Source organism: Sorex fumeus, unplaced genomic scaffold (genome assembly GCF_029834395.1).
Source record: "Sorex fumeus unplaced genomic scaffold, SorFum_2.1 ptg000030l, whole genome shotgun sequence".
Lineage (NCBI taxonomy): Eukaryota > Metazoa > Chordata > Mammalia > Eulipotyphla > Soricidae > Sorex > Sorex fumeus.
Window position 1 is genome coordinate 15,498,287 of NW_026606087.1, and position 14,318 is coordinate 15,512,604.

The 14,318-nt window shown below is 40.0% G+C and overlaps 1 protein-coding gene across 1 annotated transcript; it reads right to left on the minus strand.

Moving 5' to 3' along the window:
• Positions 1-2,285: 2,285 nt before the first annotated feature.
• Positions 2,286-3,239, minus strand: LOC130025285 (olfactory receptor 51E1). Its single transcript, XM_056116241.1, has one exon. It carries the CDS (start codon positions 3,237-3,239, stop codon positions 2,286-2,288), a length of 954 nt encoding a protein of 317 aa, XP_055972216.1.
• Between the last annotated feature and the right edge of the window lie 11,079 nt (positions 3,240-14,318).

Here is a 14,318-nt window from a genome sequence, read left to right on the forward strand (position 1 = left end):
TCTATTACCTATCAGTATCTCTGATAGGTTTTCCGATATAAAGCAGAGATATACATTCACCATAGTCCATAAAAATCACGCACATAAACATTAAGGACATGGAAGAATAAACACAAAAATGATAATATTATTTTTATTTTAAGATGACAAGTTTATTGGAATTTTTATTTTTATTTCTTTTATATGCTCAAAGTATTTGTGATTTTCTTTGTTTACAGTGATCATATATTACTTTTATAACAAGAAATAAATTGTCTCATTCTGTATTTTCTTCTCAAGTCTACTGTCAAGGCACTAGAGCGTTATGGGTTAACACCCACGTGATCCGAAGTGCCCAAAGTCAGCACTGACTCTTGTTTATGTCATTAGTCCTGGCAGAGTATATACTGCTCACAGTATTCTGGATTCTGGATTCTCACCCAAGAAATTGGATGTGTTTTTCTCATGCTCTCTCTACAAAGTAGTTTTGGTGTCACTAGGTATGGCCTAAAAAATCTAACTGCTCATACGTGCTGCCCTGCTCTATATAATACTTCCTGCTTCTCACACTTCCCTACCTCTTTTTGGGTCTAACCAGATCACCTTTTGTGAATGGATGATCTCATGCCTGCATTTCTGTAGAGCCCACTGCTCTCTTACCATTCTACTTCCTTCTGGAACTGATATTCCTTGTGGAGCTCATGGCATGGGTGGGCTTCTAGAATGATACATATGTTAATAGTAACCCTCAGATATAATACCTTTCCTGTTCTCTACTGTGATCTTAATGTCTGAGCATTCTATCTATGTGCTTTCCTTATAGGGTAGTTCAGAGTCCTAGGAATATGTGCTCTACTCTCTGTAGAACCTTGTTTGTCTTGCTTCCTGGTTAGTCATCTGTGCCACGGCCCTGCTCAGTCTCATGAGACTTCCTCTCTTGGCTCCCAAGTTGATGGTAGCCTGTTCTACCTTTCTTCCATGAGTTTCTAGATGCTCTCAGCCACATCTTGTCATAAAATATTTCACCGGATAATCAGTAAATCACCCATTTCTCTATGTGACAAACTAGACACTTTCAGGAATTACCCCAAAACAGTACTGTCACTACAACACAAGTACAATGGTAAATGTATAGGAACTATTGGGTGTAAAGCCATAAGCAAAATTAACAAAAAATTTCTAAACTTAATACCAGGTAAATTAAAAGGGAAATTAATTACCTCCTCCAGGAAATGCAAGACTCTGAACTAACCAAATCCTGGTAGCCCAGATCTAACAGTCTCTTACCGAAATATAGACTTGAACATCAAGAGACTTCATTTTATTTTCATTTTGTGTACTCTACTGTAATTCACTGATCTCCACTGACTATCAATCTCCCAATGGGTAAAATAGTATACCATCATATTCTTGCCTAAATCAAAAGGTTAATAAGAAACATGAATAAGAAAAAGGATACATGGATTTTAAAATTCTCAGAGTATAATGTATCATCTTTTGTTAATATTGGTAAAATAGTCATTCCATGGTTTTACTTTCAATTCTTCTCTTCAATCTGGTGCTCAAAATTAAAAAATATTCTCTGCAGAGATCATTTTGGAGATGGAGATCCAGGTACATATTTTTCCCTGAGACACAATATGGGTTAGGGTTCTGAAGTGGAAATCACAGTATTAAATCAGATTATCTGGGGACAAAGATAGTGTAGAATTTAAGGTGCTTTTTTTGCATGTGGCCTAACTTGGTTTGACCTCCAGCAGTGCACAATCCCTAAAGTACTTCCAGGAGCAATTCCTGAGCACAGAGATAGGAATGGCCCTTGCATGCTGCTGAACACGAAATATATACAGAATATTAAAATATATAGAGAGAGGACAATTAAAACAGATTGTCTGATATATTATAATCTTGTATATATTTTACTTTTGCCATGTATGAACCTTCGGTAGATTTACTTCAGCTCTCCACACACTTGTTTCAGAATGCTACAAATTATTTGCTAAATAATTTAGATATTTGTACTGAGTGATTAAGTGGGAAGTAATAACACTCCAACCACAACCACCTCAGGGTTTAACAATTAAAGTTAGCAAAGAACTAAAGGAAAAATTGTTGAGAAGCAGAAATTAGAAGTAAATGATTTTGCTGCCCTATTCACAGGAGGATTCTTTAAACCCATTTCATTTTCAAAGGATCAGTCTTGTTTTTAATTGAGGAACATTTTTCACAATACTGTCTTCCAAAACGTTGATATTAAAATCTGAACTGAAGTACTTTAAAAGAAAAAGTAGTTTTATTACTGACAACTAGTGGTCTGAAGTCTCAGTGTTCACTTGGAAAAGACGGAGGATTCGGTGCCGGATCTGCTTGGTCTTCACTCCATAGACAATGGGGTTAAGCACAGGAGGAACAAGTAAGTAGACATTGGCCATGATGACAGGAAGAAGGGAATCATGTCGCTTGCCAAAGCGGTGTACCATAGACAACCCGATAAAAGGTACATAGAATATAAAAACAGCACACACGTGAGAGACACATGTGCCAAATGCTTTTGCCTGGGCTTCACGTGTCAGACCTAACACAGTCTTGAGGATAAGTAAGTATGACAAGGAGATGAGAATTGAGTCCAAGCCAATAGCAGAGATAATGACAATGAGTCCATAGATGATATTGACACGGATATCAGCACAGGCCAGTTTCATGACATCTTGGTGTAGACAGTAAGAATGGGAAAGGATATTGGAGCGGCAGAATGGTAGGCGCTTGATGAATATAGGCAGGGGTGCCATAAGTGCAGCACCCCGCAACACAGCAGCCATGCCAATCTTAGTAACACGAGGCAACGTTAACACAGTGGCATGGCGTAGTGGGTGGCAGATGGCCACATAGCGATCAAAGGCCATGGCCAGCAGTACTGTGGATTCCATGCCAGATAATGAATGGATGGCAAACATCTGTAGAAGGCAAGCATCAAATTGGATGGTAGTGGAATTGAACCAGAAGATGGCCATCATCTTGGGCATGGATGAGGTGGAGATGAGTACATCAAGGCCAGAAAGCATGCAAAGAAAGATGTACATGGGTTCATGTAGACTATGCTCTGTTCGCACAATGTAGATGATGGTCAAGTTACCTAGCACAGCAATAAGGTAGAGGGTGCATAATGGAAAGGCCAGCCAGAACTGAGCTTCTTCCAATCCTGGGAGACCTATCAGAATGAAATATGTAGCACTGGATCCATTGCTGTGAGGGGACACCATGGTGAAGAAGCTGAGCCAAACCAGGCAGGTAAAAGCTGGAATAAAAAGAAGGCATAATCAGAGCCTTTTGAAGGCATAATCAGAGCCTTCAAAATCCCACTGTCATGTCTCTTTTTATCTATCATGTTGAGACCCAAACTTTTTGACACAAACTTTGACTTCCTTGCCCATATATACTCTAATTCTCAACCTAAAATTCTTCGTAACTCAAGGCCCAAATGAATACTCATCCAGTCTTATAAACACGATAAAAACAAGTGAGAGACTAAAAAAATTCTTATATTTTAAGTCATTTCATTCACCAAAGATAGGTTGTTGATTAAGATATAAGGCCTATATAAGACTTAGAATAGAAAAGGAATAGAATTTCATCATTAATTATGACCTTAAGCTCCCCTATGCTTTATATCAACTATAATTTTATCACTAAACTCTAAGACAGATTCAAAGATAATATTAATATTGAGAAAGTTTATCACTGACAGCTAATCTTAACACAATTCCAAGAATCTCTTTAATTATAATACTAATCCTAATTTAAGCCCTATCATAAATTCAAGTAGCCAATTAAAAAAATCCAAAATAGTGATACCTTTTTATTATGATAACCTGTATATGATTAAGAAAACTAAACCCTGATATGCTAACTTTATTTAACTTTAGCCCAAGTGCCCATCCAAAAATCATACTTTTGAGCTACCCAATTTATAATGTAAAAGGAATAATGGCTTTAGTGGGTGAAGTTATTCAGCTCCACTTCCCTTGGTGAATGCATTGATATCCTCTCTTCAATGAGAGTTGAGTGCTAAAGGTTCCTGGTTTTCCCTGTCTCCAAAAAACTATCCTTGACATAATTAAAGTTACTTTATCTAGGAATACATACTCCTCTTCAGGACACACCTACACAACATCTAGATTAGTGACTACATGACATATATGTGCAAAAGCAAGCCCCCTTGCCTCCTGGTATAACCAAAGCTATAAAGCAGTGTGAACTTCAGAGCTTCCTGAGAGGCCAGACTGAAGCTCATCTCCTTCTAAGGGTAGAGCCTTATCCAACTTCTTTGCCCAGCTATATGCTACTTCCCCAGCTCCTCTTCCCATGACAGAATCCTTCAACATGTTATCTAAACAAAGCGTTCCATCTCAAGCTTGGCTTCCAGGGGATATGCCAAGACTAAGAGAATTGAACTGACAGGGAAGATACAACCTTGGAGACTCTGGTGGAATAATCAGTCTGTGGCAGGGTTCTGGCATCTTCAAATCTGGCTATAAAATTGATGGCTATAAATAGAGATTACTAAAATAGAATGAGTGAAACTTGAGTTGTTTCTAATCAGATCTCCTGTGGAAAAAAATCAGAGTTAACTGCTTTCTCCTTTCTTTCCTTTTTTATTCACAAATATTGGTGTCATTTGCTTTCTATTAGTTTATAAATACTTATATACTATACAATATATAATATGTAAATGTCATATGTGTATATGATTCTTTTATTCTGGGAATGATAAAAATGTTAGATTCTTAAGATCTGACCTTTGACAACTGAGGGAAGGGATTTAGGCATTAATAAAGATAGTTGTTGGGCATGAATGAAATGCTCTACCATCAGCAGGGACTTACACATTCATGGGGCTCTAGAACTGTCAGTAATATTGACTCCACCACTGAACTTTTACCCTGAGATCTCATCAACTAGACACAAATTTAATGGGAAGACATAGGGAACATGAGTCTTAGCACAAAAAGTGACAGTTTAATTCAAATTGCTGGAGTGAAAAGATACAAGGAGTCATGCTTTTCCTATAACATGAAAACATGTTTTTCCTATAGCAGGGAAAGAGGTCAGATTCAACTACATCACAATATCACTACATCATAATGATCAATCTGGTACCACATCTTAGAGTGTTTCCCTCTTCAAAAAGCTCGCAATCCTGAAACAAGAGAGATAGTTCGGTGGGTAAGGTAATCATCTTGCACATGGCCAACCCAGGTTCAATCCTTGAGTACCACCAGGAGTGATCTCTGAGTGCAAAGACAGGTGTGAGCTCTGAGCACTGCCAGGTGTGGCCCCCAAAATAATTTTTTTAAGGTGGGGGTGGGGAACTTCTCACACCTCCTCTGCTTCTTCTCAGTACTCTCTCATCATTCATTCCTGGTTTCCTTTTGAAACCTTAAGCCTCCTTTGCTCAACCCTCAAGCACAGTCTTAGGTGACAATAGTCTCAAACTTTTACTCTCAGTGCTTTCTTGCACTTATGCTCTCCCCAGTCCTTCCTGTCAGTAAGTTCGTTATGTATAAACAATTAATTCCCCATCTGTTTGACAAAGCTCTGAATTAGTCTTACTTCTAAAGTTACAACAAGAGTTCACTGTCTGTCAAGTACATTAAACATTCCATGTCCAAAAGACAAACTCAAAGCAGAAATGCAGAACTGTATGAGAGCAATGAAATAGATCCATGACTCAAATCCCAGCCTGTGACTTCATTGGCTACATGACTAAGGGCAGTTAATTTCACCTTTCTAAGCCTCAGTTCTATAATGTTTAAAGTGGTAATAGTGACTACCTGGGGAAGATGGTGCATTAAATGATATGATAAATGTCAAGCACTTAAAAAATCCTGGAACATAATCAATGTGCAAAAATGTATATCTCTTGTTAGCTATTTTCCTGTGCTCTGCTTTTTCTTCTGTTTTGCGGCCCTAGAAAATCACCCAGACTAGGTATTCTGATTCTGACTATCCCATCCCTAGGATTGCCTTCTTCATCTGCACAGTCTAAAGTATCCGCTAAGGAAATGAAATCACCCTGGGAGGATCCTCACAACACCCTTTATTTGGTGCTCTCTTCTCTATCAGAGCTTCCTTTTCCCCTAGCACATGTGACTGCCCTCCAAGACACTGAGCAAAATTCCTGGTACTAATCTCAGCCACTCCTGGGTGTTATTCTCCCATTTTGTTGCTTTATGTTCCCCAGATGAATGCAATCTTCCTGTGTCTATCCTGCTCTTTCTGACTTATTTCGCTTAACATGATACTTTCCATGTAGTACCACTTGTATGTAAATTTCATGACTTCATCTTTTCTAACAGCTACTGAAAGTAGACTATAGACTAAACATGATTGCCACTCAATGTCTCTCTTGCAAAACACAGGACCCAAAAGGAGAGAAAGAGACAAGGGGGAATGCCCTGCCACAGAGGCAGGGTGGGACGGGGGAGACGGGGAGTGGGGGGGATGCTGGGACCTGTGGTGGTGGATGATGGGCACTGGTGGAGGGATGGGTACTTGATCATTGTATAACTGAAACCCAAGCACAAAAATTTGTAAGTCTATAACTGTACCTCATGGTGTTTCACTAAAAAAAAAAAAAAAAGAAGAAACCTTAAAAAAAAAAAAAAGAAAATGAAATCAGGTCCCTGTCTTCCCTATCTTTTTACTTAACAACAACAACAAAAAAGTTCCAAATTTGAGAATAAAGACTAAACTATTGTGGCATGGCAAAAGGTGGTGTCTTTTAGCTTCTGTCCCATTTCTCTCTTATCACTCCTCAGTTGTGCCCATATGTTCCAGCCACAGTGGAATATACGCCATTTGCATTTCATAAATGCAATGTTGATCTCATAGCCTCTGTGCTGGTCTGGCTTTTCATTCTCCATCTGTCACAATCCTCCCAGAACACTCCCCTTGACATCCCACTGGTCAGAACCTAATTCATCAAAATCTTACTCACATTCTGATTTACTTTCTTCAGTGCTATTTTCCTAGGCCTGTTTCCCCTGAGTATGATAAAATGTTTTCTGCTCCCACGGAACTTGTTTTGGTCTCTTTTTATGCACTTAGCATCCTAACCTAGACTTATTACAGTATATTTTCCCACTGAATTATGAATTGCTTAAAAGTAAGGACACTCCCATATTTATTAAGTAGCTAATGTTAAAAATTAAAGGCCAGAGAGCTAGTACAGCAGGTCAGGAAGGAGCTTGCCCAGAGCACGACTGACCTGGGTTCAGTACCCAGAATCACTTATGGGTCCTTATGCTCCACCACAAGTGATCCCTGAACACAGAGCTAGGAGGAAGCCCTCAGTATTGCAGGGTGTAGTCCCCAAACATACCCAAACAAGAAAGGACTGTCATTGAACTATAGAGACTTTTGAAAAGAAAAATGTGGAGTTGGAGAAATAATACAATGGGTAAGTCACTTGAATTGCCTACAGTCAACCTAATTTCAATCCCTGGTACCCACGTGGTCCCTGAAATCCTACCAGAAATTATTCCTAAACTCAGAGCCAGAAGTAAACCCTGAGCACCCCTGGAAAAAAAAGAAAGAAAAATTATTTGGAATACCAGTGCAAAATGATCTCAATTTAAGTCTTTAGGGCCAAGGAGAGAAAATTTTTCTAACATAGAGAGGTGGTGAATATGAGATGATACGTTGTGAAGCCTGGGCAGGTGCAAAGCCTTTATTCTAAATGCAAGTGGAAGTGCAGCACAGTCTGTGCGTGAGAGAGGATTCCAGAAATCTCGAATTCTTAATCTGGAGACATCAGCACAAAAAACCACTGACACTCCAGAGGGCTGGATACTCTGCACTATGCAGAAATTGCATCAGACCAGATATGACAGAGCAGGGCAATCCCAAGGGCTGGCTTGGTGGTGAGTGGTCAAGTTGCCATAGGGAACATTCCAGATAAGATTCCCTTTGGATTCATGGCATATTTATCCCTATTATCTCTGGGGGTGAAATAATATGATGCTCAGAATTCTGGGGCTAGGAATTAAGTTAGTGTTAGCTTTAAATAAGCAGAGGACAATAATAACTTCATAAGATAGCTTCAAAATCCTGTAAGATAAGTAATGGCCAAAGGACATAAAAGTTACATCTTTGTCTGCAGAGTTCTTTTCCTCATGTTTTCATACAGTTTCATACAGGAAACAGATTCCCTGAAAATGATTGAAGCGTTCAAAAATTTTTCATTTATCCACTATCAAATCAATCTTCGCTTTCCCTCAAGGACACGTCCCTATGTTCATACGGAGGAGCCTAGAGCAGCCACCTTCAGTAGAACTGAAATATGAGCCTGAAGCCATGAGGTCTACAGCAGGAGAGAAATGAAGAAATGAAAAGGGAAGCCAGGGTGAGAGGCCCAGGTGTCTCCCAATTTCATTCAGTGCCCTTAGGGGGCAGCATAGAGACTAGAGGCTAATTATAACCATTTGCACTCAGAGCCCTGGAGAAAAGTGAATTAAATCACTCTGTTTTGAAAATAAAACCCAACCTTAAAAAAGAACACACATTTTTTTTTCCTTTTTGAGAAAACCTACCCTTCCCTGACCACCTCCAGGGAATAACCCTGTGCTCAATACTTTCCCTGAAAAGTTCTAGGAATTTTTAGAAAAGTTTGCAGAACTGTAAAGGAAAATCTTAGCACTTTCGTGAGGATGGGAGAGCATGAGCCCCCCAAAGTGGAAATTCATATGTCCTGCCATCTCAGGGACCCCAAGGAAAAGCAGTCAGGGCAGGAGATCAGGGACTCTGAACTCTACATTTTCTAGCCCAAAGAATAAAAAAGTGACTCTCACTCCTGATTTTGTTTTTATGATGGAACAGAAATCACTGAGTACCCACAAAATGTCAAATACTAGGTAAGAAAGGATTCTGTCTAACCAAAGAACAACTCACCCTGACATGATATCTATGCATGTGCCCTTTTATTATGGGTGGAATTGTTAAACCCCCAAGGACTTAAATAATATTCTCAGAGTATTATTCAGTTTGATGGTCCACTGATAAAGCAGTGCTTAATCTACACTGCTTAACTGGAAGATTAGCACATTTCCTCCTATTCCAAGCTGTCTTTAATTGTGCTTCATCTTCTGAACGTTCATAAAAGCTGCTCAAGAGGTGAGGTAGAAGAAAAGCATAATAAGGTGGGAAGACTCTTGGAAAGGGAACTGAAAAGGTATAATGAGGACCCTCCTGGACTTGACTTTGAACTCTTCTTCCTTTCAGCCCCATCAATTCTGGCTGTGACTTGGTCAGGCCCCATATAGAGATGTTTACACTTCATCGTGTTCCCAGTACTTTCTTCTTCATATGTTTGGAGATTCCTATCACCCTGTCCAGTAGGCATGATATTGTATTCCATCTGCTGGTCAGGATGTTGAGACTTAATTAGATCTCTCAGTGCCCAATATATGTTTTTTCCAAAGCATCCCAAGACTGTCCTACCACTCTCCCGGGGTGAATATAGTGTTAGGTTTCAATGAAGTCTGAGAAACTGAGAGAACTCAGGATACTTGATAAGCTATCCATCCCCACTTTGGTTTAGTGGGGAAAACAAACAAAAAGAGAATTTTGGCAATCAACCTATCTGAGCTATACACTCATATTTCATGGCTTCCTTGAGGTCTGTGTGGAGTGTGGGGGGGAGGGGGAGTCTGTGATGCCACTGCCAGCCTTTCTAGGAAAATCTGAAAAAGTCTTTAAAGGAAACCCCAGAAATATCTAGGAGCCTTTTTAAAAAAATCTTTTTTTCTTTTTCTTTTTTCTTTTTTTTTCTTTTTGGGTGACACCCGTGATGCACAAGGGTTACTCCTGGCTCTGCACTCAAGAATTACTCCTGGCAGTGCTCAGGGGACCATATGGGATGCTGGGAATCGAACCCAGGTTGGCCGCGTGCAGGAAAATGCCCTATACGCTGTACTATCGCTCCAGCCCCTGGGAGCCTTTGTCCAGCAGGGATGGGCAGGCCTCAGGGACAATGCAATGACTAAGAAGTACATTGTGACTTTAGGAGCTACTGAACAGAGAGTCTTCCCTTCTAGGGAAGTGGCCGTTCTGGACTTAAATTCACTGCAAATCATTCACATTCCCTTAACCACCACCCATTCCCCCTGCCTTTCTTGTATTTGATATAGCAGTGGAATCTTTGCAAAGCCTTTGCCAGAAATAAAATAAGAATGGAAAGATGGGAGTGTGCATTAGCCCAACCCTATTCTACTCACACAAGACTGCTTGGACCTCGAAGTAGGATCAAAGCCTATAAGAGTGCCATAAGCCCTGGAGCTCAACCTACTTATCCATGACTTACAGAGCTATTCTCTGATTTAGCCTGCAAATAAGGAAATGTGGTGCAGATGAGAAAACCAGATCTTGGACCTTGATGGATAAACTAATATTTTTGACAGCAATTGACTGATTGACTATTGTGTGCCAAGTGTTGAATCATTGAGATACAGAGAAAATAAATTCATGTCAGTCCTCCAGTGATGGGAAGAAATAAAGAGAAGTATGCAGACATTGTGGAATGTTGCAATAAATTCTGGAATATGGCTCAGCATAAAATCTCTGGAGTAAACTGAATATTGGCTCATCTAATTGTCAGCCTCAGAGGGCTTCCCTGAGGAGGTGACATATGAACCAAGAGTCATAGGGTCTGTTGGAATTTGCAAATGTGGAAACACTGGATTTATTTATTTTTAGGCACTGTGATTTACAGTACTGATACTGGCATGGTTTTATGCAAAGAAACTCCAACATCATGCTTGCCACCAGAGTGTCATCTTCCCTCCACCATGTCCCTGTGTCCCCAGCCCCTCCTCTCCTCCATCTCCTTACAGTTATATGCTTTCAATTAAGGATCAGTTCTCAGTTTCTATCGTCTTTCAGTATGGATTTTGATTAAACAACAAAGATATACTCAGTGTCTACTAAGAGTTCAAAACTGGAGATGAAGAAAAAAATGTCTAGGACCCAGGGAGATGACTTAGAAATCTGGAGCACATAGCTTGTATGACAGATCCCAGGTTCAATCCCTGATACCCTATGGATCCCCAAACACTGCAAGGAGCACTGCCCAAGCATCAAGTAAGAAAGAAGTAAACGTAAGCCACCACAGAAACTTCAGGCCTGGCCTAAAAACAAGCATGAACTCATGTAGTAGAAAGGGGTTAACAGAAATTAAGCAAACATACATAAGCAGAAACTATCAGACAAAGTAAGAGCACTAAAGAAAAAACAGAGTGGCAAGACAGAAAAGAACAGGGTCAAGTGGCCCATATTTGAGACGAGGGTCTCTGGAAGCCTTTCTAAGGAGTTGGCATGTGTACTCAGAGCTCTGTGGTCACGAGACTAAAATGAGTTTGGAGTATCACAGAACAAAAGACTTACGGTTCAAGTGGTTCAAGTTTTGAGAGTGGATGAGATTTTTCAGAGGAGAACCAGGACAAAGTCATGCGGGGGCTTGCAGGATGTTGCAAGGAGCTCTGATTGAACTCTGAGTGACTACGGAGAATTTAAGCAACAAACACGATCTAATTTTTTAAGAGTGTTCTGGCAAATGCAAGAACCCAGAGAGAAAGAGGATATATTTTGTTTAGAAGTCTGCAAGCCGTATATGTAGTGAGATGGGAGTAAAGAGTGCAAAGCCAGGGAATCGCAGTGTGAACACCCACCCACTTTCTAAATGGGCAAAAGACAGAACCCTGATCCAAGGCATAGAACAAAGCCCCAGGAAAATAAGTGAGTCCTCATCTCAGTCATAGCCTGACTCTTGATGCAGAGTATACAATGACTCCTGATGTGTGAGCATCCACACCCCGAAGAGGGCATTATGATCCACAAACCCAAAGTGGGTTTCAACTACATTGACACTGGACTTTCTTCACATACTAAACCCAATGCAGTTTTAACCTAGTCCCCCTCCTGTTTATTCCCTGGCCCTGTTCACCTACATTTAAGCTAACCTTACCAGGATGAATCCCCAGTAAACTAAACATTGGAAAATTGTTTCAAAAGTGACCTAGAAGCATGCTCTAATCCCATCCATTCTTCCCTTCACCACACAAATAATCACTGAGGTTTTCCATCCATGCATCAGCAGCTCTTTCCAATCCCAGCTCCACCTCTCCATTTCTGGCTCTGCCTGGTCTGGCTTCTCACTCACTCCGCCAGCCCAGTAGGAGATCTTAGCTACAGAAACCCCACATCGGCACTGAACCCCCCACACTCACCTCAGCTGCACTGAAGGAACTGTGCCCTTGTTTCCAGGAGGCTTTCTGAAGAGATCTGGCAGACTCACCAAAGTTTAGCCTTCTCTGTCTCCGCCTCCACCTCTTTAGACATCTCTGTCAAGGTTATTTATTCTGTCTCACCTCCTCCCACATTCAGCTTCTCCCTGCATAAAGCAGAGAGGGTGGCTAGTACAATCCAGAGGGTCTAATGACTGGTAACCCTTCCAAGCCCGCTGTGGGTCTTCTTGGCCTCTGTGTCCTGGGAAGATGACCTGTGGGGAATGGAGGGTAGAAGCAGTGAGTAAAAGGGTCCCTCGGGTCTTCTCCAGATGGTCCCTATGCCAGCTGGGATTCTTCTAACAGCTCCCAACATGAAGTTGGATGCACGAACAAGTAAAGGAAAGCTAAAAGAAGCATTTGTGTGAATTTGGCCTTTATGAAGAGTTTTTCTTCCAGTTTCTTCCCGATTTATCAAACACAGCTAGGGGGGGGAAAGCAGGATAAACTTTCATGGAGGCCTCCTGATTAAGTACCAGTTCATCCCCTTTCTAAAGCTTACTCCGTCCTCAGCCTTCTTTCTGTGAATGGTCCCTGCTTCAGTACTTGCTGAGCCTGGATCCCAGTGGATTAAGCCATCTTTCTCCAAGGCTCTCCCAAGGTCTGAAACCTATGCCTCTCATAACAGGGTCGCCAGAAATAATGTGTCCGTCCCTATTCCCTGACCTTGGGTTTCTTAACTCCTGACCAACGAAGGAGAATCTGGTCTCTTGAACTCTCCCTTATGCTTCATGCCAGCCATATAAGGCCAATGTCATCTGGTTTCTTTCTTACAAACAAAAATAGTGAGAGAACATTTCATAGTGTTTTAGAAATATTCAAACAACGTGAAAATAAATATCTTACGTATTTAAATAAGCAAAAAGAAAATCTTGTTTATAAATAAAGCAAAATAAATTTGAGTTGTTTTCTCATATTTTACTGATAAGTTTCACAGTTATATATTTTAAATTTACAACACAGGTTTTCTCATTTAAGCTATGCAAAAATAAATGATGTCAAGTCAAGCCATTCTATCAGGCCAATTCCAAAATAATGATTACAAGAGTTTTAGAGGTATGTGAACCTGCAGACTTATCCTTTTTGCCCTGGCTCCTGAATTATTTCTGGTCTCTCTTCAACTTCCCATATAGACTTGAACTATGAATATGTTTTGAAATGACCCCCAGGGATTTCTTCTAGCCATGATGGAGTAACAGGTAGTGATATCCACCAAAAAGAACAAAGAATGTATGATACACATAAAACAGTGACTTGTCAAAACTTCGATCTCTAACACCTCTCTCCTCCATCGCAGAAGGCCTGAATCTGCTAGGCCAATTTTTACTGGAATTGATCCCCGCCCAGAATAATGACCACAGATGGGAATTCTTATTTCCATAAAAATAATTATGGAAAGATAAGAACATCTGAAAATCAAATACTGCATCAGTGGATAGGGAATAATTTCAAGTGAAGGTGAATTTAATTTGGGCACTATTTAGAGTACACAAGGAAAGAGTGGAGAAGAGTCAACAAGCTATAAATGTATAAATACAAGAATCTCAATGAATGCCATAGCATGAACACTAAAGCAAGATATTTCAAACCAAATTATACAGGGCCAGAGATGCAGCTCAACAGCAGAGCACTTCCCTACATTTCTTGTTAGAAATAGTACTAGAGAAAAATAAAGAGCAATGTCTTTAAGTTTCTAAAAGGGGAAAGGTATCACTATCTAGAATTCTATGTCCAAAACATTTTTATTCAAAAATGCAGATAAAAGATATAAATGCCTACATCTTTTAGGTTTAGCTTTTACAAAGCTGAAGTAATTTATCAACAGCTAGTTTGACAAGATATGCTAAAGAATTCCTCAGACAAGGAAAAGAATTCCATCTGGAAATATGGGGACAAGAAGAGAAACAATGAAAACTATAACTTAAATGACTAAATATGTATATTAATTGTTATTTAAAATCTCTATAAAATCATTGCGTGCTTAAATGAAAATAAAAACAA